General features: G+C 43.5%; 1 protein-coding gene across 1 annotated transcript; it reads right to left on the reverse strand.

The window, feature by feature from the left end:
• Nucleotides 1–767: 767 nt before the first annotated feature.
• Nucleotides 768–19,595, reverse strand: fam189a2 (family with sequence similarity 189 member A2). The gene is made up of 11 exons (XM_041937664.1): nucleotides 18,991–19,595; nucleotides 14,485–14,541; nucleotides 11,240–11,350; nucleotides 7,592–7,711; nucleotides 6,286–6,393; nucleotides 5,264–5,397; nucleotides 4,955–5,090; nucleotides 4,259–4,328; nucleotides 3,293–3,484; nucleotides 2,792–3,132; nucleotides 768–1,513 (listed from the first exon to the last, which is right to left on the reverse strand). Exons 1-11 carry the CDS (start codon nucleotides 19,267–19,269, stop codon nucleotides 1,196–1,198), a joined length of 1,866 nt encoding a protein of 621 aa, XP_041793598.1. The 5' UTR covers nucleotides 19,270–19,595; the 3' UTR covers nucleotides 768–1,195.
• Between the last annotated feature and the right edge of the window lie 6,626 nt (nucleotides 19,596–26,221).

Here is a 26,221-nt window from a genome sequence, read left to right on the forward strand (position 1 = left end):
TCTTTTTTCCTTTGCAAGTATATTGAATTCAATGTGTAAACTGGAGTCAAATTGCTTGTCTGTGCACACAAACTTGATTCTGATGAGACAGAAGTCCCTGAAAAATGCCTCACATCAGGAAACCGAATGATTTGAGTTTTTCTTGACATGCACGGCCAACTCTGCAAACATACAGCTGACTTGAGTTGTCATTAACAGTCATCTTTCATATGTGGATTACTGCCATCACCACCTTTGCGTGATGTGAACGCACCATTAGTGCCCACTCACACCATTTAGAACACTGACAACGTTGGATGGAAGCGCTTCACTATAGAGGCCAAATTAATCTGTGTGAAACTTGTGAGTGTAGTTTGCAAACAGCCTTTGACAGTGCTGACATTTCAGTGACAGTCCAAAATAGAGGGAGCTATCATATTAGCTGTGCCGCACCATCCACTTTTATATGACCCCGCTCTGCTCGAGTGCAAACGGCTCCACTGAAGAGGCATGGTCTGCAATCCCAGCTAGCAACCAAGCTCTGTTACTTACTCACCTCTCACTGTGCTGGGGGGCTGTGGCTGGGAACACTTTATTAAATCGTCTGTAATTTTCAAATTATTTCCAAGAAGCTTCCTGGAAAGAACTGTGTCATTTGGTGTGAACTCTATTGGTACTTTTTAATTCTAATTCACTGCCAGTGGAGCTTCTTGTAGTCAGTGCACAATTAGTACCAAATTTATTTCAAAGAAACGTACAAAATGATGCTACCATAAAATAAAGCATTATTGTTTTATCAATATCTGAAAATGTTGACGCCAATGCATCTGACCATTAAATACAAGATACATGTCAAAGAACTGCTTTCATGTATAGCTGTATTGAGTTGATTGGAACAAATGAAAACTTGTTACATTGTTAAAATCTCAATCAAGGCGTAGAAAGCATACAAAACACTGGATGCTGGGTACACTGTGCCCGTTTTTTCTGTAGTTCACAAAGTGTCACAAAAACAGCATTAGAGGAACAAAACTCTTTTTAAAAAACTGGACTCATACATACTCACACACACACACACACACACACACACACACACACAAACGCACGCCCCCACAGATACTCATCAGTGGTTGGATTATAGTAGCTTTCTCTTGAAGTTGAGCAACAGGTAGGGCAGCATCCAACTGTGCTGCCAACGTATTTTACTGGTTTCCCCTCAAAGCACCGTCTCCCTAAAGACTCCGATCAGACTGTGAGGCCGTTCGGGATGATCCAGGCGGGACCCTGTCCTTGACCCCGCCCTTGAACCCGCTCTGGAGCCCGCTGTCGACCCCACTTTTCTACTGTTTCCTCGGCGTTCCACGGACTCCAGCGCAGCACAGGTGAAGGAGCTGAGGTCCCCGCAGCTCTGCAGGTGCAGCAGACCAGGCCTCCTCCTGGGGGGGCGGGGGAAAGTCTGAGAGGAACTGCTTTCTGGCTGCTGCTGCTGAGGAGGTCTAGGCTGACCGGGGGCCATTTCTGAGCCAGTGAATACCTGAAAGCAAACAGGAAATGTTGTGTTCACGACACCACAAAATACAGAACAAAAATATTGTTTATAAATTTGTACTGATTGAATATCTTGGAAGTGACATACACTCAGCTGGCAGTTTATTAAAGTTAGAACCTTCAGTTTGTGATGCAACTGTTTTAGAAAGGTATGACTCAGCTTAATGATTATTTTGGAGGCTGTTGTTTGTGCTGCTGTTAATTGTGTGTTACACTGACGATGTTTCTGTTATTTTGTCCACCCCATTTATATCAAAGGTTGTGGTCAGGTTTCATTTTGAAACAATTTTTGAACTTCTACTGGATGTCTGCTCAAAGAACGGTGGAAGACCTTTGCAACGTTTCCTGGATGAAGCCAAAATGATCACGAGAAAAAAACATTCCTCAGATTTAGCCTCAGTGTAAATTCTAAGAAATAATACCGATTCTTAGCCAGTATGCTGCAGCTGTCTAGAACAGAAGAAAGGAGATCCATCACGTCCAAAACCTTGAATATAACAGGGTTTGATATTACGTAATCTTGTATATTCTCAACATTCTGGAGGATTCTGGTGCATTTCATGTATTTCAGAACTGGTTTGGTGTCTCTGTGACAAAATAATGATTCTAAGTGTGTTTCTGTGAATAATCCTTTGAGAAAAACACTGTCAATCTTTTTTGTTTTTCACAGCGTGTGGGGGTGTCTTTCTTAGCTTGTAACTTGTTCAACATATAGCTATATATAGCTATATTTTTGTCATCAATGTCTGCATATACTGTGATTCATTGTTGGTCTATTCTGTCCACATGATCAGTTTGTCTGCAGACTTCAGCAAATGTCTTTCAAATATCCTTTAACATCGCAGTCTAAATGCTCTGTATTTGTCGTATAGTTGACAAATTCCACGTACACAATCAAACCAACAATGAATATGTCTACTAACACGTACTGTGTGTGTATCCAAAGCTTGACAAATCTTATTCTTCTGTGGCGCAGGGCTCCATTGTTGTTCCATATCAGTGAGCCACACTGATACACTGGGTGACAAGATCCTTCATCACCATGAACACACACATACTGTAGTATATAGTGCTCACTAAAGCACCAAATGTGCTGCTGAATATAGTCAAAACTACCAAATGTTTATACACACAAACACATCTTTTCATGATCATAAGAAACATTAAACAAGGGCGTTAGCCTCATCCTGTTCACTAATATTACTTTTACTGATCACTACTTTGAGGTTTTGCATGATAAATGTTGTGCATGTATGAACCTGACCTGTTCTATGAAACTGGCACAGCGTACAGCCTCCTCCATGTGCTCCTGATCAGACTGCAGGACATTTCGTATGCTGTCCACCAGCTCCTGGACCTCGGGGGCCAGGCCCTGGGCCGCCGGCTGCTCCAGGATCCTCCTGACCAGCTGCTGTGTGTGTCGGTAGCTCTGGTAGTCCACCATGGACGAGGGCCGGGGCCGGCGGGGCGTCCTGCTGTCGTTGTTGCCCCGTCGCAGCGTGACATGGCCTTGGGTGTGGGCGGCCAGCGTGGGCTGCGACGTCTGGGTGGAAGAATCTGTGGTCTGAGGGGAGGGAGCGAGGGGAGCGTCGCTGCTGCTCTGCACTACAGCAGACATCAGAGGGAAAGAACGGGGTTCAGGTTCTCCAGTTATCCACACAGTCAACACATCGCAAACAGGGCTGAATATTTAACGTGGTTAAAGCAAGAACAGCCATAAAGCAGTCTGTGCTGATCACATGATCACTGTTTCACATGAGCCAACCTTTGGCAACGAGGTCCATCAGTACTGGGTCACTGTTGGAGCGGTGTATCCTTGCTTTCCTCCAGGGAATCAGTGCTGGAGCGTGCTGCTGCTGCTGAGGAGGAGGAGGAGGAGGAGGAGGAGGAGGAGGAAGCTGGGGCTTGGCCTGCGGAAGGATGCCTGGTGACGCTGATACTGTTTGGGCACTTGTGTCTAAGACCAAACACAGACAGATGGACCAAAGCTCTATTAGAACAAAGGCAGCGTCTGCGGTTCAACTCAAATCAAAAACACAGAATCCAAATGTTTAAGTCTGGAGTAATGTAGCAAACTTTCTCACAAAATGACAGAACGCACTAAAGCTGGACACTTTTCACACTTTTATGTGTAGAACTGAACTCCTTCCACAGGCTGACAGCAAACTCCCTCAAAAATAAACAAGCAAATAAAAGCACAAATACCAAAATGACATTTCTTTTCTTATGAGCTTGTGCTGGACTACAACGCTTTAATATGGATGTTGCTGCAAAGGAGCTACAAATTATAAAACGTGGAGGCTTCACACACATCTTCAACCCGGCAGCACAGAATATGCCTGGACGGTCATGAGGTCACAGTAAACTGTCCACTAAAATTTAATCAATAATCTTTGAGTCCAAATAAACATTTGTGCCAAATTTGAAGGAATTCCCTCGAGGTTTTCTTGAGATATCGTGTTTATGACACTGGGACTGACGGACAGAGGGACGTGCAGTACATACTGAAAACAATAAAGCCTCCGGACACGGCTGTTGTCGGCTTGGAAGCGTAAAAACTGAGAAGATAAACCAGCAAAACATCTTAACAGAGTTTGTGTAGCACAAGTGAAACAGCTTTACAGTATGATACCCTGACAATCACTGTTCCACCTGATCAGCCAATCAGAGGGTCATAGAGCAGTTGTCTCTGAGTTGTCGCAGGGGGTGGGGGGTGGGGGACATGTCCTACCTCGTGCAGACGCTCCTGGTGGAGAGGTAGTCGGGTTCATAGCCACGTCTGTCAGAGCAATCTCTGTCTCCTGAAATAAACAGAGCGTCACACTTGCATGATATGAAAGATGCAAAAAGCGATCAGCTGGTAATGATAGTTCAAATTTAATCTACTCTAATCTTCATCTTATCACTTAAATATTCATTTCATGTCTTTACACCCAGAATTCATTAACATGACAAGTTGCCAGTTTATACTATATGTTTATACATATTAACTTGCTGCAACAATCAGTCAATTAATCAATGAAGCGATGGAAATGAACTATTGCTTTTATTACAGCTATTTTGATAATCAATTAGTTGTTTCAGTCATTTTCAAGCAAACATTTGCTGGTTCCAGCTTCTTCAGTGTAAGAATTTGATGCTATTCTTTGTCGTTAATGATAGCAAATGAAGAGCCTTTGAGTTTTGGACTGTTGGTGGGAAAAAGAAACAATGTGAAGACGTCACTTTGAGCTCTTTTTCACAATTTTTTGGACATTTTATGGACTACACAATTAATCATGGACATAATCTGCAGATTCATTAAAAATGAAAATAATTGTTAGTTGCCATAAATAGTTATGTGTCTATGTTGGATTTTTTAAAATCTCAGATATTTATGTCAGTATCAGTTGGGCTATGGTGGAAAGGATGCTAATTGGCTCTGTACCTGTGTGACTGCATTGGCGGCACTTCCAGCAACAGCCTCATATGGAGGCGGGGGGTCTAACGGACAGAAGACCTCCACTCCTTTGATCCGAGCCCCGTAGATGTGAGGGAGAGGGATCACGCTGTCCCCGAGCATGCTGAAACATGCGAGCCAAACAACAAAGCAGTGAGCGAGTTATCATCTTCTACCAATTAATGTGACACATCAACACTGAAAACAAGGCTGGAACGGGGATTAACAGACCAGACTGTAGGATGAAAAGTACATCACTGATAGTGTGTGTGTGTGTGCGTGTGTTTGGGCTGATACCGGCGAGCCAGGCGAGGCGTGTATGAGTAGAAAGTGGAGAAGTAGGAGGGGGGAGGGGCTGGAGCCACAAACTCATCTGGGTCCGGGACCTGAGCAGGCTCCTCCCTTTCTTCCACTGTGGCCCTGGGCTCGTCCTATCAGAGAGCGGGGACACGTGACATCACACATCATGCTACTGTCTCAGGCGCACTTCTCATGGTCACGTGGCGAGTGGACACATTGGGGCAGGATGTACATAAGGCCGTCATAGAGGGTCTAATAACACCTAGGTGGTCTTCATAGATGAGGTTCAAGGCTGTTTCAGCTTTTAAGCCACAGACGAGAAGAGTTTAAAGCTGGCCACTCTACTGAGGAAGATCATGTGCTGTTTCACATGATCAGGACGGAGCGTGCACTGATCATTACAGAGTGTGTCCTCAGCTGCTGTTTGCAGTGTCAAAAATCAATTCTCAAGCTTTACATAATAAGCTGGCTTACGCAGCCTGCCATGAGCATGAAGTGCTGTTAAAGGAATAGTGTGCATTTGCTTGTACCGTGCATTTGCTTGTACCGGGACGGGTCCGCATGGTCCCGACATGAGCTTGACAGAAAACAAACCAAGGGGGTCAATGTAGACCCACGGCTCAGAGTTGAGAATTTGACTGTTGAAATGTAAAGTGCTCATTGGTGACATACGCTGCAAATAAATGCTTTTTGTTGTGGTCGCTGCCCAGGTCCCAAGTCCATGTGGTCTTAATTAACAAGGGTAACGTAGATTTTCCATAATTTTCTAATCCCCTTTCTTTGTATTTAGTGAGTCCAGGAATACATATTTCAGTGTGAGACACTCAGACTGACAGCTGGTTGTAATCAGTGAAGATGTATGTTTCTTCTTCAAGTACACAGCTATTCTGCATATGAACACATCATCATCATCTCATATCTGACGGACACGTGTAAGCGGCAGGCTACAACCGCAGCCCGCTGTAGGCGGCGGGCGACACTAGCCCCGCTGCAGCGGACCTGACGCCGTGGGATCGTACCATGCAGGGTGTTCTCGTGGTGAAGATCTGCAGGTATCTCAGGGCAGCTGCCATGAGGCACACAGCTGTGGTCAGAGCGTTCAGGGCGCACAGTGCAAACAACACTTTCTGCGAGGGAAAAAGACACAATCACATCAGTTAAAACAGGGCAGACACAAAGACGTTATCTGTTATCCATATCCAAAAAAAGACCAGGGGCTCCATGGTTACTGAGTTAAGCGCTCAACCATGTCTGTTCCAGGATCAGCACCAATACGCTGCCACTTCAGGGATTTTGTCAACAAGCGCAGACTAAATACTTGCAGAAAAAATGCAGCAATGATGGAATAATTCTTAAACTGTGACTAAACAGACAGTAGATGTGTTTAACTCTGCGTTTAATGTGGTTAAAGCAGGAACGTCAGTGAATCTGTCCGCAATGATCTATAATCTGGGCGATTTTTAAAGTATCTGCCGCTCACAGCTGCTTTATAAGCTTCTCCTTCGGTCCACTGAATCCCTTCAGCCGCCTGAAGGCAGCAGGACACGTGTGCTGCTAAATCTGCAGCCTCTGCTTGGAGAAGTGCCGCATCACACACGTCCGTCCACTGCGTTCACCTTGACTAAAACACGCACACACACCTCCACACACATCAGACGGCTCAGTTCTAACTCCAAAACAACAGCGTTCTGCACATCCATGATGGCTCCTAATAACATATGTGATGATTATAATATGTGTACTATTTAAATGTGTATTCCTCCTAATCTTATTCCAGTCGCAACACCCACATGCTGGTTATTTAGCACTTTGCTTCAAAAACTCCATGAAGCTCCACCACATATTTTCCTTCAGTGATGTCAGCTGGTTTTTCCATAGCAACACATGATGATGGGTCCTTTCATATTTTTCTATCCTATAGCTATTGCTCTCTTATTTTCTAAGAGACAGAAGTCTATGAGTGGCCAGTCAATAAAATGACTTGGATATATACCCAGGATGCACAAGGGGGATTTTCAGTCTTGTTATCAGGCTAACCATGTCAAGGCCCTCCTTCCAAAAACTTTTCACCTCATTACGCTCTCGTGAGCAGTGAAAGGTTGTTCCTTCAGTGTTCTTACATTTGGAGCATGTGTCTAGCATTCTGGGATTAAAGTGATCTCATTTCCAGTCTTATGTATGCTCTTAAAATCCATTGTAGCAACTAAAGCTGCGTGTTAACTGTTTGTGGTTGAGCCTTCAGGCACACCTCAGTAAATTTAGCTAAATGTCGGGCGCCGGGGGTGTAGACGCTGGTCAGCTCACAGTGCACGCTCTGCAGCGTACCTTCAGCAGGATCCTCATGGTGCTGCAGGAGTGCGCAGGGTGGAGCTCCAGCAGCTTCTCCTCAGGACATTTGGAGCTGGGGGAGAGGGAGCAGCAGTAACACACATCCCCCGCCTCACTCTGAAACAACACACACAAACACACAGAGGGTTCATTTTACCATGAATTGAAACATTTCTGAATTTGTGACAACCTGCAAAGACCAGGATCTCTTCTGAACTGGAGCAGCTTAAAAATAATAAATAACCCATGCAGCTACACACAACACATACTGATCCCTGTAGTGACTGACAAGAATATACCATGAGACTTGCTGTGGATGTTCTTGGTCCCCAGAGGCTGACTCTTAATTATTCTGTTGAACCCCCGACTGTGAATTCTCAGACCGTCTCAGCTCATTTGCATTCCAAGATGGCACAGCATTGGTGGCAGCCTGTTACAGCAGCTCTCGCTCACCATTGAGCTTCCTCCTCTAGCTTCCAAAACTTTTTTTTTTTCTAGTTCTGAGCCGAGGGGGAAGAGACGGGGAAACCATGAGGAGATGCTGTAAAGATCTCTCCCCAATAAGACGGATGAGACAAGACATGACTGATGACACTAACTCCAGACATAAACACTGTGTTGGACTGTTTCCAGATGATGTGGGTGGACAGGACAAAGGGGAGTGGAAGGACGAAGGGAGGAGAGCTGGTCATATTTGTTAATGATAGATGGTGTAACTGTGGGCAGGTTGTTGCAACAGCGGAGGATATTCCCCTACTGCAGACACAACACCCGCATACCCTCCGTCTTATTTCTGGTAACTTTAATCATCCCTGTCCTCCACTCAGCCCACATTCACTCAATATGTTACATGCTACACCAGAGACAATAACATACTTGATGTATTTTTATGGCAACACCAAGGAGGCAAATAGCTCATCACCTCACCCTCTCCAGGGAAGATCTGATCACAACCTGGTGCACCTCCTGCCTGTGCACAAACCTCTATAGGCAGCCAGCTGCCACTCGCACAGTCAAAACATGTATGATGGACTATTAAGTTTTGCGTGGAGAATGTCCTACCCACCGGGACTGTACTGTGCTTTCCCAACAAAAAACCCTGGATTACTCCTGACATAGAGGCTCCCCTCACAGAAAAAAACAGAAGGTCTTTAGGTCATGAAATAAAGAGGAGCTGAAGAATGTGCGGAGGTAGCTGAGGAGGAGAATCAGGGAGGGAAAAAGCAACTACAGGGGGAAGATAGAGGATCAGCTGGACAACAGCAACATCAGCGGGGTCACACTGAAAACATGAAAACTCATTATACTTGCTGTGGTTAACTGGGAAAATGAGTCTCACACACACCACACACACACACACACACACACACACACACACACACACACACACACACACACACACACACAGCAGCACACTGGTAATATCAGAGGGCTGTGATTGGTCAATGCAATGTTGGTCCAGGAACATAACGTGCGACACTGATCCAGGACCACGTCCCCCTGTGGGGGACTGAAACTGACTGAATAATCTGAACTTTTTCTTTAATAGATTGCGAGGGGGCCCCTGCAGGGGCCAGAAATACAGTTGTTTATTTAACTTCAAGCCCAGCACGCCATCAATACGAATGTTCAGTTAGGGTATCGCCCTTCTTGGACCATTCCCGAGGTTTGTAATCTATTTCACATTAATGTTGGATTTTATTTTTAATGATAGCTTGATGTTCACTGTTGGATAGGTTCCTGGATCATTTTTACATTTCTCTCTGTGTATGGATTAAACAAACAAGATACAGCATGCTCATTAGTGAGATGTTGTTGGTGTATGTTTGAGCTTTGACAGAGGCAGGCTAGCTGTTTCCACCTGCTTCGTCTTTATGCTAAGCTAGGCCACATACACAGACATTAGATAGACATCCATCATCCAACAGCTCACACTCTGGAAGGATTCAGATGACAGAAGCAGATGATAACTAGATTCAGATTTGATAATGTTGTTTGAAACCTCTTAAGCTGTTGTGTACAGGAGCGAGTACACAGGCCAATTTGTATCTCTACTCCAATAATAATAATAATAATAACCATGTGCCTCCAAAGTTATTTCTGCACAAGCAATGAGTCAGTCGAGTATTATTTACAGATCTGTTAACATATGACGTCAAATGAAGCTACATTTGGAGTACTGCGCTTCATCTGCACCAGCAAATAGGCTCACTCACACTCACACACACACACACACACACACACACACACACTGACCTCTATTTATAGAGCAGAGTGCAAAACACTGCACAACCCCATCTATTCTTATACATTCAACCCCCTAACAGATAGGACAGACGGACATAAATGCAGGTGAAAAACAGAGCGACAGGAAAGAGACGGAGCAGAGGAAACCTGGCAGCGAGAGGAAGGAAAGGCAACACAAGCGCAGGAAAGGTCACAAGGTCACACAGAGGAGCTCTGGCCTGAACACGACTCGTCACATTTCCTGCAGCCTGACTGATAAGAAATCATTTTACCCTGTCAAAGCCAGGAGAGAGGTGCTGTGGAGCCATACCGTGCCTCCGATGACATCCTGCAAACACGTTAACACATTGATCCCCAACCCAGCCGTGGGTCATTTGGTACGGGGCCGCACAGAAACAAAAAATAATTTCCATTATTTTGTTTCTTCACATTTTTTTTTTTTTTTTTTTTTTTGCAATTTTATTTTGAAACGTATCACGTGATTTCCCGTACTGACAGTGGAGGTGCCTGACAGTGCCAGTCTGCAGCCAGGTCCTCTTGACATGATTAAAAAGTGGATTTACGTTCATTATTATTGTTATTATTATTATTAAAGAGAAAATACCACAGTTTTTAATGCCGATCTTATCATTTTATTTTGTTTTTATCTGCTACACCTTCAGACTGGGCCGTGAAAATATTGTCAGACATTTAACTGGGTCATGGTACAGAAAAGGTTGGGGACCACTGCGTTAACATACACATCCAGTGTGGCGTGTGTTCACAAGATCAATGGACCATAATAACCGGACATTCTTCAAATGTATTGAGGGAGAAAATATTTAACTGTACGTGACATGTAGCTAGATATTGTCCTACTCAGTCAAATCTCATTAACAATCACCATTAAGCTGTGAGGTCTCTCATTACCTGAAAATGTTACCCGTTTCCATGATGTTTGTGTTTAATGCATGTTTCTGTTGACGTAAATCCTGTTGGTGCTACGTTCATGCCTGGTCTTCAGAGAGTTTTCCCCACAAAACAACATGACCTTAGTAAATCCAGCAGAATATGCAATCATCCTCTGTTAACACGTCTCCTCCTATCATTTGCGCAATTCTCTGAGCTAACAGTTTCCAAAGATAACATCATTAGCTTCAGCTGAAATCTAGTTTCCTTGATTAGGCCCTGGCAATATCTAATCTTGAGTTTTGTATTGTTCTGCACAGTTGTTTTAAAAAAAAAAACCCAACATGATTGTGTTATACAAAGTAATCACAAAGCGAGTGATGTCACTTCCTCCTGACTTTCCACAGGAGGAGCAGAGGGAAGCAGAGGGACCACGACGGAGAGAGAATACAGAAAGTCTACAAATGATGAGACCAAAACCAGACAGACACAAACAGGTAACAGCCTCACCAGTTGGCAGCTGGTCATACTGGAAACCAGCTGGGCTCCCTGGCAGCACAGGATGAATCCAGCCAGATTAAGGAGCACACACACCACAGACAGCAGGACAAACACATTGACCTGGAGATGAAGGGGTGGGGAGAGGGGGTGGATAACAGAAGGAAGGGAAGATGGATTATTGTGGCTTGAACACTCGTGTCTAACCATGTGGACATCTGTGAAAAAAAATCTTTTATAACCATGGTGTAATCAAATGGTTACAGTAAGCGAATGAAATGTGGCCAAACACAGAGATGAGGTGACAGACAGATTAGAATAAAGCCCATCTGAAATCACAGAAGTCATTTTGCAATTTTCTAATTCATTGTTAACACATTTTTAGTAGTGAAAGGAGGAAAAAATGTCTTTACAGATACATCAGAAACGTTCCTTCAGTCTCGAAGCCTTTGAGTGCCAGCAGGAGCACGAAGACACGATGGAAAACTACCCTGGAAACTGTTTGTGACAAGCCGAGGACAGGCGGTGGGGGCGCTGAGGACAGCGACCGCAGCGGTCTGCAGCTCAACCGTCGAATGTTGAAAGTTTGCAGGTACGCTTTTAAGTGGTTTAATGAGCTACAGGTGACAAGCTATCATCTCTTCCTCACTGTTTCAGGCCTCCATCAAGAAGGAAACCTTTTTCTTCCTCAAAAACAGAGCTTTTCCCAAACCGTGTGCACATCTTACACTTGTTTCACTGCGTGCCAGCTGAATGGAGATTTAACAAAGTCATGATGCTCAGCGAGACCTAGCACATGGAAACCGAGTCTGACGCCAGGCATCTGAATCTGGATTTCTGCTGATTTCAGACGACGTCGCAATCAAAAAATAATGATTTCATCACCGCAGCACAGCGGCTCGGAAATGCTCGTCCGGCTATCTGACAACAGAACTATATCTTGAATTTAGCTGCTTTAAAATGCGGTGACAACAGAGAGGGGGACACTGATCAGAGGCTGCCGAGAGGAAGCAGCTGTGCGGCAGCGAAGTTCAGTCATCTCCAGCTTTTTCTGTGATCGTGCATTTTAAACGTCCACATAGCTGAGCATACTGCACAGCTGTTGTCATTGACCTGTATTTATGCTGATTCAGACCACCCAGCAGCCATAAGAGTGATCTTAGCAGCTGTGCCAGCTGTTGGCTGTGATGTGTGGTTTTGGTGTTTGCCGACTGAAAAGAGGGCAAAGACGACGACATTGAGCAGGTTTATGTTGTTCAGATGTTTAACAGTGAACAGAAGTTTCTATGGAAACCACCTGGAAACACTGTTAATATTGACGCAAGTCATTTTCACACAAACACAGCACCTTAAATGTGTATCTTTGTTTTACAGATAAGGAGAAATTTGTGGGTTGTTGTTCAAAGTCTCTGATTCTCATGTTGCTTGTCGTCAGGCTGTTAGTCTGCAGGCCTTCGTCAGTACAGCGTACACCAAGCTTGGACTTGTGTTGTTGGGGAATCTGAACCTGTCAAAGGAAGAGGAGGACGCCGTGGCCTGGCGTTACCGGGACAACAGCATTCTTGCTGACATCAGCACCTCAGCCAGGCACAGCTGATTACACTTAAAAATAACTGCCTACACCTGCTGTCTGACCACATCAGCTCAACTCAAAAGGTACACCTCCTAGCTTTCTCAGGCCTTTAAAAGCCCAGCTACATGTTGAAGTCTCAGACTCAGAGACTTGTGTTTGTAATGGAGCTCATGTGCTTCAGACCTTGGAGAGTCGGCTACTCTACCGAGGACGTTTCTTGAAAACAGGGAATGGATCCAGAGTAGCTCACCGCTGATCTGATATTCTGGGACCAACAGAGGAGGCATTTCCAGTACAACACCCTGTGACACTGCTGTGAAAGTGTGGGATTCCATGTAATCAATATGATTAGGTTGTTGTCTTGGGTGTCATGCACACAGGCCAGCCAGCACGGCCTGGTAGCAGTGCACTCTGTGTTCTAAATCTGTCTCCACGTCCTGGCTTAAATAGAAACACCATAGGACCCACAAAGACTGACTGTTTAGATTGAACTGACTTGATGGAATCACTTTGAAAAAGGAGCTCAGAGTACAGAGCCACATTATTCAACTTCAGCAGAAGCTGAAGGTGTCAGTCAGTACGCTTCAACAGAGGGGCTTGTCAGATGGCCTGAAGCCCCCGGCACCCACACCTTTCTGACACTTGAACCGAGGGGAACTGTGGGTGGCAATTCCTGCAACCTGGTGGCGAGACGATCCTGCACGCTTCATGGTGTCGTTGGCCAGGTGTGCGGAGGTGAGAAAACACACCGTCAGTGAGTTTCATGTGTACAACTGAGTGCAACATAATGAATGCCTTCGAGGAGGAGGAGTCTGAAAGGGCGCCCTGTTATCCTCATCTGTACGATTACTGCATGTACTATAACTACAGGCTAAACAACAGCTAAAAACCTTTTTCCTTCAGATGTGGTTGGATGACATGTTGTATGAACTAGTTAACTCATCTTTCAGCAATAGTCATTCAATGCATTTTCATTCACTGGCCTAGTCATCTTGTTTTAAAGTTGTTTCAGTTATAAAAGGCAGAGTCTGCCATGACCACACTGGATTTAAACTGCATTCACAGACGCGAGGTATTGACAGGAAACAATGCAGCATGTAATCCAGTGTCAGCGTTTGTAACTTGATCTGGTTGATATCAGCGTCACTGTTTACTGTTCACTCACCTGTGGCCATATCATAAGAAGATTTAGTTTCTGTTAATGCTAACACCGCTGCCCCACATGCAGTGACTTCATTAAGCGAACAACAGGGTGGCACTCACAGGAAACACAATGTAAATTTCTGCATTTTTTCACAACGGATCACTTTCCAATATTGCAGGGTTTGGAAGGAAACCCAATTTCACTTTCACTTCTTTTACTTTATCTAGGTCTGATTTGTCCAATCATGTGCCATGATGCCATCATGAGAGTAGATTTTCATCTAAGCTGAGGTACAACAGTACCTCAACAGGTGACTGAACTGATGACTTCTTCTCTTCTACCTGAAGGAGTGCTGATCAGTGGATGGACTCCAGAATCCTCTGGACTGTTGGGCTCTCCGTGGAACACACCTCTGATTAGGTGATCCTTTATATCAACCTTTTCCTTTTACTACTAGATTCTCATTTAAATGTAACACAACATTGTAATCAATGCTGTCAATCACTGTTTTGTAGAAGGAACCAAAACCATGTCCCTTACCAGTAGAAGCATGGGCCTTCTCCATGTCGTAAGACCTACGATGCCTGACAGAATGACCTGGAAACACATGGAGAAAAATATGCATGTTCATGTGTTGCAACACTGAAAAAGACCCAGAACAGAACTATACAAACAGATGCACATATCGAACAAAGCACACAAAACTCCACATAAATGTCTGATTTTAAAAATATCATTAGTAACACAAACATTGCAGTTGAGCGACTTAATGGTTTTTATTACTCTGGAGGAGTATAGCTCACTTTTAAAAGCTCATTTGTTTTCAGCCCATGTCCCTCTTCACTTTAAATTGAGTAAATAAGACCATTTTGTAGTTTCTGGAACAGAGCTTGAATTGGAACAGGACTCACTGCTACAGTGTGCTGGCACTGGCCTCTTTTCAATGCTGCATACAAGCACTTTCTAATAAATGTAGGCTGCACACAGTACGTCGCAGTTACTGTAACTGCTGGATGTGTTTCTTCCTGAAAGGCGTGTTTTTGTTTTTTGTCAGATCTGGTGGTTCACTGTGTCAAAAGAGGACACAGGCGTTCACTCTAGCAGCACGTATACAGTTAGTCCTTTTGTTACTGGTGGAATCACAAAGTTTCCAGCCATGGTTGCATCATCAGGAGTTTGATTCCTGGACCAAACAATGGCAGAAAACCTACAGTGGTGTGCACAAATTTGGACTCCCCTAATCAAAATGCCTTTTACAATCAATGTTTAAGCAAACAGAAGATTATCTGACCTCTAAATGGCACAAGCATGAAGCATCAAAATATAAAGGAGGATTACTTTTTATTTTATTTTTAACAGTTTAAAAAAAGGAAAAAGGACATGTGTAAAAGTTTTGTAATCGTGTCAGTTTGCACTTTATAACTCCCTCTTGGGCAACTTCAGCAGCTTGCCAACTAGGAGTCTTTCAGTTCTTGCTTTTGGATTTCCCCCCCATGTTTCCTGAGAGAACACCCCGAGCTGCAGAAATATTCTCCTGCTTTCTTGCCTGCACAGCCTGTCTGAGATCTCTCCACAGATTTCCAATTCAAGCCTGAGGACAGCGGTGGCCCTTTAAAAACCTTCATCTGTCTTTCCTGGTGGTACTTCATGTCAGATTTTGAGGTATGCTTTTAAGTCATTGTCTTACTGAAATACCCAACCTCTCTTCAACTCAAAGTGGACTGACCTTTGAACATTAGCATCTGGATTGTCTTGATATTTGGTGGACTCTACTATTTCATCCACCTGCACAATATTTCCTGTGCCCCCAAATGCCATACCAACCCAAAGCACAAGCATAATTAATCTGCATCTGCCACTCTTCATTGCAGCTTCTTTGCACTGATGTGTGGGTTCTGAACATTTCTCACCAGCTCTCGGGTGACTCTGACGTTTTTCTTGGTCTCCCGGGTCTTGCCTTGACTTCACCTGTCCCTGTAATCTTCCATTTTCTGATAATGTTTCTCAGAGTGGAAAAAGGTAGTTTGAAACATTGAGAAAACAGTTTTTCAGCCTTCTCCTTGTTGTTGGAAGTGAACAATCTTGATTCTTACATCCTCGAACACCTGCTAAGATGAACCTGCGGTCGTTCACACCAGACAGAACAGCTGCCCCCGCTGGACACTTTAATGGGCATGGAATTACTTCAGAATAAATAAATCAGCCTTGGAATTATATTCATCTGACTCACTACAGCCCTAACAAGTAAATCATCTGAGTCTTGACCTTAGTAATCATGGCTGTCAAAAGTGACAAAGCATAATCCAAAAGGGTTCCCAAATTTTTGCACATGGCTTTTTCACCTCTTTTATTATTTTGCATTAGTAAAAAAAAAAAATTAAAAACAGAATCTCGCTTTGCATTGTGAGAAATGTGAAGTTTAACTTTGTACCATTTAGAGGTCAGGTTTGCAGCTGTTCAGTGAAGCATTCATCGTACATGGTATTTTGATTGGGGTGCCCATATTTGACCAAAATAGTCATTGATATGGATATCCCAGACAACCCATTTGTCACAAACAACTAATTAATTGTTCATTAACAGACAAAAAAGTCATCACTAACTTAATCAATTTGATAAGTATTTCATTGATCATTAAAAGTGATGGGTATGTTCCACTATTCTCTACACTTTGTAAACTGAAAGATGAATTGATAACTGATTAAACAGTTTAAAGTCACACATCCAGCAGGTACGGAGCCACACTGGTATTCACCTAGACTCATGTTTGTGAGTCCAGTAGTGACTGTCCTTCTGGCTCTGGCTTGGTCTCCACCACCTTGTGAGAAACATCTGGCTCTTTAGCTGCTAAATGAAATGTACATCTCCCTCCTCTCAGTCCACCAGAATCGCTGCCACACTGCAGCACAACACACATGCTGTCTCTGGTGTGAAACACAGGAATGCTTCAGGGAGACTGGATGGCTGGAGTGAACAGTGATAGGCTTTGTCCTTTAATAGCTTTGAACTGATGGAAGTTTACAGTACAACACATACTGGAGTTTAATCTTCTCCAAAGTTTGGAGGAGCAGCAGAATGAGATGTTGTGTCAGAGGAAGACAGCAGTGGAATGGGAAGAATTTCACCAGCAACACTCACTTCAAACAACAACGCCTCATTTACCGCGGCCATGTGATTTCTATTTAATGCCATGTTATTCAACTGGTGATCAGAAAATGTTCTGAACTGTGAAGGATGACAGTGACAGAGCTCTCTGTGATGTTCAGCCAGTTAAAGGATTAGTCCAATATTCTGGAAAATTACATATTTCCTCTTACAAAGGCAAGGGCTGTCAATAAATAACCATTGCTAACCATTTTGTGGCTGCCGGCTGCAGAGATCTCTCACTAAACACTGGAAAAACTTCAAAAATAGTTGTTTCCATTAGTCACTTGGGTGTAAAAAACATGAGAAAACAGGGTCCATAATCAGATACTACGTGACATTGACATCTTCCAGGACATGGCACAGGACAGGACTCTGCACACGTCACTTCATTGATTGAAAATGAAATGCAGATCAAGCTGATATGAGCACATGATTCAAAAACATTGTATAGGACATTATTTTATTTGCCTTTTTTCTAATGTGTGGGTATTGGATGTTTTAAAAGGTGTTTATGTAGACATAAACAAGTAGTTTGTCTCTCAATGTATTGGCTGTCCCTCTTACAGACAAAATGGGCAAAAATAGATATCTGAATGTCATTTCTGGCCAATTTTGATAGCCCTACATCTTAACCGCTGCGCATCCAGGATGTGTTTAGCCTAGCTTTGCACATAGACTGAAAAACAATAATGGTTTTATTAGCACTAGAAAAGGAAAATGATCACTCTCATACAGCTTTACAGTCTGAGTCAAGTCACAAGTTTTCACAAGTAACTTGTACGTCCAGCCAGTCTTTCTGGTCTCTGAATGATGACAATGATCATGATGATCTTTGATCTGAAGAAGTCCCAGGTTTTGTCAGAGTCTCAAGTCTTTGTTAGCAATTTACAGATCAAGCTGCAAATCTCTAGAATGAAATGCTGTGTGGACATTTTCCTCCACAGTTGTTGTTCTGAAGTGTTGAGTGTGACAAAGTCCCTCTAAAGCAGTGGTGTGTTAATTTAGAACAGACACGTCAACAAGATGACAGTTCATCCAGATTATCTTCACCACTTCCTTTGGAGATCAAACTGAAAGTGAGCGCACCCAAAATGAATAATCCATAATTAAACAGAATAAAGTCTGCACACACAACTAGTGGAAAAACAGTGGGTCAAAGTCGAGCAGCTCTGTAAACTGTGATGAATGGACGGTTTGTGGAATATGTCATGTTTTCGCTTCAAAAGGTTTTTGGAAAACCTGTCCGTTTGCTCACAACCAGCCTGACCGTGCTGCCACTCAGTGTTTGTGATGTGCGGCTGTGATCCAAACGCTCATCGGCTGCTTTGGTGAGGACAATGTTATCTGAACTGACACAACCCGAGAACTGTGGTAGGAAACAAGAGCCAAGTTGAAATAAACTGTTGTTTTCCTCTAAGCCTGACTCAAGCACTGCAGGCTCCACACCGTCGGCATCAAAACTGCACAGACATTCAGCAGCAGAGGAGTCTTGTTTATGGGATTTTGGTTCTTTGACAGTGACCTGGGGGCTCTCACTGCAGCAACACAGTCCACATGAAACTACAGCTGCAGTCATGACAGTGACACATGTAAGGAAGCACTGACAGAGTTTCATGATGTCTGACAGAGGCAGTATTAATAGCATTGATGGAAACCAGTCAAAGTAGCTAGAACTCACATGCTTTTGTGATATGCATGCTTTCTGTCGTCATTTCCGTTTTTAAAATGGTAAATAGCGATAGAACAAACGGCTTTGTCCCATGTGCTGCTCTGCTCACACAGCCTGCAGCATGTGAAACTCTTACTAAGCCTGTTCAGCCGCCTGTGTTCGAGGCTCCGTCGCCATAAAACATGCAATGCCATGCACACCGATGACACCCAAGCCCGTGGCTCACTTACCGAGGAGCCTGCCCAGAAGGGACAGGAGTTTCGGATGGGGGGCGAGTTGCTGAGGGACAGAGCTCCAAAGGACAGCGCCACCATGGAGCCGCCGAGCAGCAGCTGCAACAAGCCCAGCGAGAGCAGCGGCCGCCCGGGCAGCAGCAGCCGAGAGCCACCGCCGGCGATCCGGGAAGAGGCGGACAAGCCACGGGGTCGGTTTCGGTGAGGCGGCTCTGCGAGCTGCGAAGCCCCGGTAACCGGACAGCAAGACCCCGGCAGCACCACCGGGAGCGACATCTCGACACTGGACGAAAAACCCGAAAAATCAGGAGCTGGGGTTAGCGCAGAGAAGGGCTGTTTTCACGGATTAAAGGGTGGATCCTCGCTCGGTACCCCTGCCATGATGGTGTCCAGTTTTAAATAACATGCTCGCTGAGCGGCAGCGCTTGGATTGACTTTCACATATTTTGGCAGCGGGTCGAGAGGAGCGAGGCCGGGGGAGGGGCACAGCAGGCCATGTGTAACATGTAAACAGGGCAGTGTGCCTTCTTCAGATCCTGGAAAATACTAACGAAACGTCCGTCCGGGGCTTGGCATGGTGTTCCACACGGTTTAAAGTCAGTCCCCGTCTTTTTTCTACCGCTCCGGGGCCGCTTCTTCATCAGGCCCGTGCGCACACTTCCGAAGGTCGCGGGCTTGAATCAAAAATGGCCCCAACCACACCCCGTCCCTGATATACTCCGCACATTTGTGTATTTGTTTGTCATTGGTATTAAAATGTGCTCTCAGGTCCGGTCAGGGTATTTTTAATAATAAAAGCCCAATTAAACCAGTGTCAAACCATTAATCTAACCAAAGCAAAAAGAAAGAAAAGGCTTGTGATTTTGTTTAAGCACCCAATAGCACCGACTACAGCCCACCTTTCCTTCCACCTTTTCACAGTTGGGTTTTAAAGGTAGCCGACAAGTGGAAACAAAAGAGTTGCATCACCAAAACTCAAGACGTGGACCTACTGTTCTCAACCTGATTGACAAGAGCCTAACCTCAACACGAGCCTCGGATAAGAATATGAATATACCAAAAGGCCCCTGAATGATCTGAATTAATTTGCTACATCACATTTACATGGTGAGAGATGTAAATGATGCAGTTCAATCAATAAGAAGAGGAGACGATGTTTCAAATGAATGAATGATTGAGTCAGTCCTACTAAAACACACTGAAATGACCACTGCGTTGGCAAAGTCGTGGTGCTGCAGTACGTAGGAGACCGGCAGGAGCATGCAGGGTAATCCTGCAGTTTAAACTGGCATACCGCAAGGCCAGTTAAATATATGAGTGCATGTGTAACCATGCTCAGTCACACTCTGTCACTGGCTGGTTCAAACTCACTCGACTCTGCGTTGTGTATTATTTTTTAAAGAAGTCGAGAAGCTGAAGTGTCTTTTTTCATGCAGTTTATTATCCGACCACCCATCCAGTCAGCGGGCTCTTGCGTCTCGTGCACAGCACACTCAAGCACGCCTCTTGGTATTACTGTATTTTATACAGTAATACAAAATTAGAACATTGCAATTATACAGAATATGTACCTGGTAAACATGAGAACAGTCTGGTCAGTGGGCTCTTGCGTCTCGTGCACAGCACACTATAACAGGAGCAGCACATTCATTTACGCTAATGCTACTGGATAGCTAGCATACAGAGTATGTCAAACCCTAACTCCTCGGTAACATCCTTAATGGAGTAGTATTAAATATCCCTCACACACTCTACATCCAAGTAGTTCATACTGCATATACATTTAGAAAATAGACAAGGGTTCATCATACCAATAAATATTTATTTTCTGTGCTGTGCACGACAACCTACCTCAAGCACGCCTCTTGGGAACTGACAGTGCTACACCGATCCGGTGGCACACTATAGCTCCAGAGGGGAGCGCTATTGAGCCAATAACAATAAAATAAATAAAAAACAAATCACAGCAAGTGGAATAATTTAACATCTATACCCTGTTACACATGTACCAGGTACAATACCTAATGTTGTGTGTAATGTAGAATTGTGCTCATTCAGCACAAAGACAGAGGAGAAAATGATTGTTTTTGTGATTACTCTGCAAAATTGTAAAATTGTATCTGACAGGAGGATAAACTGCTGTGCAGTGCCTTTGCATCAGCTAAGCCTTCAATACAGACTTCCTGATCTGTAGCCTGTTACAGCTTCTCACATGGTGATAAACTTTCACTCCAAAGTTCAAGTTTTTAGTACACAGTTCCCTTTTTGAATTACCATCCCTCTGTCGCAGCTCAGCAAGAAAACACTACCGGAAAACACACAGAGGGAGCGAGTGTAACACGGTCGCAGCCATGACACCTGTCAACATGCTGCAGTTGTTATTATTACATTATTACATGAGTACTCAGTAGTCATGGGTTTGGCCACACTCATTTTCAAACTCTGTCTTCATTTTGATCTCAGCTGCAGGCCCGTATAGTTCCTGACAGCATTTTGAATGGTCGTGCTGCTATCATGTTAACAAAAAACAGAAACAGACAATCAGACAGACAGACATAGTAGTTTCCGCTAGAGTAGACGCCTCCAGGTCCACAATTTGTCATGATGACACACACTCACCTACTCTCTCTCTGTCACAAGGTGAAAACAACAGCTACATCATCACGACTTAATCTCTCTGTTTAGTTCTTCTACTCTGTTATTGATTTCCTGGAGACTTACCCTAACCATAAACACAGCCACTATCAGCCTAACCCCAGCCCTAACCTTAACCCCACCTGTAGCAACACACCCCCACCAACACCGGCTGTTTTCTAATGACACAGAGCTGTTGTTTGTTCCACAGACAACCTAAAGTAAGACATAAACATTTCTAGTCCACAAGTTCTCCAAAGTACTTGGAGTCAGTGTCCTCCAAAATGCATATGATCAACAAAAGATGATTCATATGAGCGTTTCATGATCTGCCAACTCTGTGGTTAATGTTTGGTTCGTTTTAGGCACATGAATTACTTACACATACTGTATTTCCACTGCTTGGGTTGAACAGATACATTGTAGAGCTGAATGAAAATGTGCATCTAGTTTAAAGGAGGGCATTTTGGTTGATGCCTGAGTTGGCCCAAGAAGTAGTGAAGCAGATTGAAAGCTCTGCATTTCATTGCAGCTCCACAATGAAGCATTTTGTATACCGGTTGGAAAACACACCTTTCCTATTGACCATTGAGAATTTAAGGTTCCAAGGATCCACCATGTTGATGTACTGCAGCTATGTGGGCATGAATCATGTGTAACCTTCAGACATCGTTCCTGGACTGTAACAGCAGTGATAAATCCTCAGTAATGTGTGTTGCTGTTGAAGCTCATGTGATGACAGCGTTGACCTGGCTGTGTCCTGACAGCCTCATACTAACCATTTACCTGCCACCACTAAATCTCTGCTGACAACCTGCCTGCACCTTGTCTTGTTACACAGCATCCTGCAGCCCCTTGCTGCTTGAAGCGACTCATACATGCTTCTCTGTGCATTTGCATCTCTTTTAGATTTTACTTATCTGCCTTCTAGGCTCAGGTGCTGTCACGTGACTAAAGTATCAAACATGATGACATGAACATGACTATCACATGATGATGCCTGAGGCGGTGTGATGGTGGTGTTTCTAATAGCTCCATGCAGCAGGGGGCAGTAGACAGCACTGCCTGAGAGTCCGGATGGACATGATGTGGAGCTGGACTTCTTATGAGCTCAGTGGAAGGACCCACTAGTGCTGGTTGTGATGAAAACTGGAAGTGAAGGGGGTGTAGGAGGGTTGGGTCAATTAGCCATGTCCTTCAAGACCTGACAAAGGCTCCTCTGGCCTTTTGCTCATACATTCTGTCTAATTGTAAAGCTGACAATTCTTTTAGTTCTTCTCCAGACAGACTAAATTTCTCTGATAGTTTTATTCATGTTGTAATTATCTGATGTTCTCTTTCTCTACTTGCTGTGGCAATTTTTTCCCCCAGATGCAATAGCTATCTTTCTAATGTCATATTTCATTCATTCCCAAGATTCCCCAAAACTGTTTAATGAGTTTGCTTGCCTCCAGTATTTCTCAATTATTTTTAGGGCTTCATTTTTAAATTGCTTATTAGTGGCACGAGGCAATGCACGAGCCACTATAACTCTTTGAGCTATAGAGGGACAATACATATTGTCCCTTGAAGTGACCTTCAATTATGTTTTAACAAGTTAAAACAAGGGAGAGATATCTTTAACTGAAATTGTGACTACTGATTGTTTAGTATAGATCAGTGTTTCAGAGTACCACTGCCCTGCATGTTTCCGTGCTCCAACAAACCTGATTCAAATGCTCAGCTCGTTACTGGGCTCTGCTCAGGCCTGATAACGAGCTATTCATTTGAATCAGGTGTACATCTAAAACATGCAGGGCAGTGGTACTCCAGGACCAGGCTTGAGAAACAGTGGTATAGATAACACCAGCAGCCCCCTCGTGCCACTGTCAAAATTGTCTAGTTCATGTTGTAATTATCTGATGTTTTCTTTCTCTACTTGATGTGGCAATTTTTTTTTCCAGATTCAATAGCTATCTTTCTAATGTCATATTTAATTCATTCCCAAGATTCCCCAAAACTGTTTAATGAGTTTGCTTGCCTCCAGTATTTCTCAATTATTTTTAGGGCTTCATTTTTAAATTGCTTATTTTGTAATAATGTTTTATTTAATTTCCAATGGTCGCAATTAGAGTTGTATCTCATTGCTGCCATAGTAACCTTAATTGTGACGGCCTGATGATCTGTAAGAACTGTAGGTATATTAGCACGGACTCCACCTTATCATCTATGTCTGAGGAGATCAGCCAGAAATGTAGACGACTTATATATAAAGTTCGGTCCATTTCCTTGCATTAGTTTACGGGCAGATCTGCCTCATCCAATATGGCGGACACGCTGACGTATCGCTGCAACGGGCCAATCCGCTTCATGAGGCGTCTGCGTTTATATGCCTATGGCCTCTTCGACCCCACGACTGTGTGAATTGAGCCATAGAGCTAGAAAATGATACACAGGCTATTCAACACTAACCTCGTTTTTTTCAAATGTAAATTCATTCAGCCAAGGCTTCAAACCAGAAATCAGAATTCTTTTCAATTTGTGGAATGAGAAAAATGCATCGGATGGAGGACAGCCTCGTCAAACTCTGGATGTATTTAGAGGGAGTGATGATCTTAGTTTGGACAAAACTGCATTTAAACAACTCAGTGGCATCTGAAAGACAGTCAGGCTAGTCAGGCAGCAGGTTAATAATTTCTAAAGTTAACGTATTATGGTCGTTTTCCCCGCATTAATAATGTATCCCTCTCTGCTCTTTATTTTGTCCCGTCTAATTGAGTGGCAGTATGGCGTTAGCTTACTGACAAAAGGCAGCTAATCGTGTTGCAAAGCTGAGACAAACCTGAGTGAAATGTGATTAATAAATCATTGAAACTTGACAGTGGAGTATGTCGGTGTAAAAGCGCCTCTCGGGTGGAAGCCTGTCAGTATGTGTCGCCCCCCAGTGGCTGCCCCTGCTCTCTACACCCACTCGCCTCATTTTTCACTTCTGAGGGACATAAACGCAGAACAGACTTCTTTCTGCTGCCAGAGGCCGTTCAAATACCTGCAGCAGGACGGAGCGTCATCACAACACGTCTGAGACTATTATAATCATCATAATTGACTTCAATGATCATAATAAATAATACAAGTGTGTATAACATATTTTAATATAATTATATGTTCTTATTGATGTACAGTATTTTCTATGAACACACAGCTGTGTTTTGATGCTATTCATTATCTGTTTATGCACCAGCATTCAGTTACAGATATTTCACAAGAGAAGTTTAAGTTATTGACAGCTACATTCATATACACTTAAAAAGACCTCATATTTAATCATATCTGTCAGATATATGACAGTACAACAAAAGTTAAGGGATCACCAGAGTTATTAAATTTCATCCATAAGGAGACACAAATGAAGACACAAAGTTTGTCAGTCCTTCATTTTATATTTGTTCCATGAACATCTTATCGTCTCTCCTTTCTGACCACAAAGAGGGAACAGTGTTTAATAACAGCACTGTATGTTTAGTGCGTATAGTTTACCTTTATTTATTTACTAAATAGTAATAGTTAAACCCAGTGACAGTTTTTACAGTGCACAAGTATCTCAAACTTGTACGTCACATCGGTACTTGAGTAAATGCTCTTAGTTCCATTCCACCACTGACCAGTACAGAAGCAGCTGCTGTTACTGAGCGTTTGGAAACATATTTAATGAGCTGAAGTTCATCGTGTTCAAACAGGATTTTAGTGTCGTTTCAGTATTTGATGACAGACAGCAGCACTTCTTCTTTTGACCACCATAATGTCTTACAGTTGTTTTTCTATCGTATATCTTTATTCACAGACGCAGACACGTGCCTTTTAATCGAATTCATTGATTTTTATTTGATTTTTAATGATTGATTTTAATATGATTTTGATTGATTTGTATTTGATTGATTTTTTATTTGTTTGGCAATTGATGCCAAATTGTAAACCATCCTGCTGTCCGGAAATTTAGAGGACAGACGGATGGGGGGGTGGGAGGAAGGGGGGAAGGAGGTAGGGGTGATGGTGGAGTTTAGGGGCGTGGAATGGAGCGGCGGGGACGGGAGGACGGGAAAGGGGTGTCCGTGGATCTGACGTCAAAATATAAGTGAGGTCCGAACATGCGGGTGGGAGGAAGGGAGGGGGGAGAGGGAATTGTGGTTGAGCAACCGGCAGCTTTCTTCTCCTTCTCCTCTTTTTCTTTCTTTTTCCTTTCGTTCCTCTCCTCTTTTTCTTTCTTTTTCCTTTCCTCCTTCTCCTCTTTTTCTTTCTTTGTCCTCTCCTTCCTCTCCTCTTTTTCTTTCTTTTTCCTTTCCTCCTTTTCTTCTTTTTCCTTCTTTTTCCTTTCCTCCTTTTCTTCTTTTTCCTTCTTTTTCCTTTCCTCCTTTTCTTCCTTTTCTTTCTTTTTCCTTTCCTCCTTTTCTTCTTTGTCTTTCTTTTCCCTTTCTCTCCTCTCCTCTTTTTCTTTTTTCTTCCTTTCCTTCATCTGCTCTTTCTCTTCCTTTTCCTGTCCAGTCTTACAACTTTCCGTTGTTATCTCTGTCTCCTTCCTTTTCTGGCAGAGCTCTTCCAGTTCCTCCACCTGTTGGAC

Source organism: Chelmon rostratus, chromosome 5, assembly GCF_017976325.1.
Source record: "Chelmon rostratus isolate fCheRos1 chromosome 5, fCheRos1.pri, whole genome shotgun sequence".
Taxonomy (NCBI): Eukaryota; Metazoa; Chordata; class Actinopteri; order Chaetodontiformes; family Chaetodontidae; genus Chelmon; species Chelmon rostratus.

Bases quoted from the DNA above. Each gene is read 5' to 3' on its own strand.
- fam189a2 (XM_041937664.1), bottom strand. From the start codon at position 19,269: ATGTCGCTCCCGGTGGTGCTGCCGGGGTCTTGCTGTCCGGTTACCGGG. The intron at 14,542-18,990 runs GTAAGTGAGCCA...ATGTGTTTCCAG, and splicing joins CCTTCTGGGCAGGCTCCTCG to GTCATTCTGTCAGGCATCGT. The intron at 4,329-4,954 runs GTACAGAGCCAA...TGTTTATTTCAG, and splicing joins CCGCCAATGCAGTCACACAG to GAGACAGAGATTGCTCTGAC.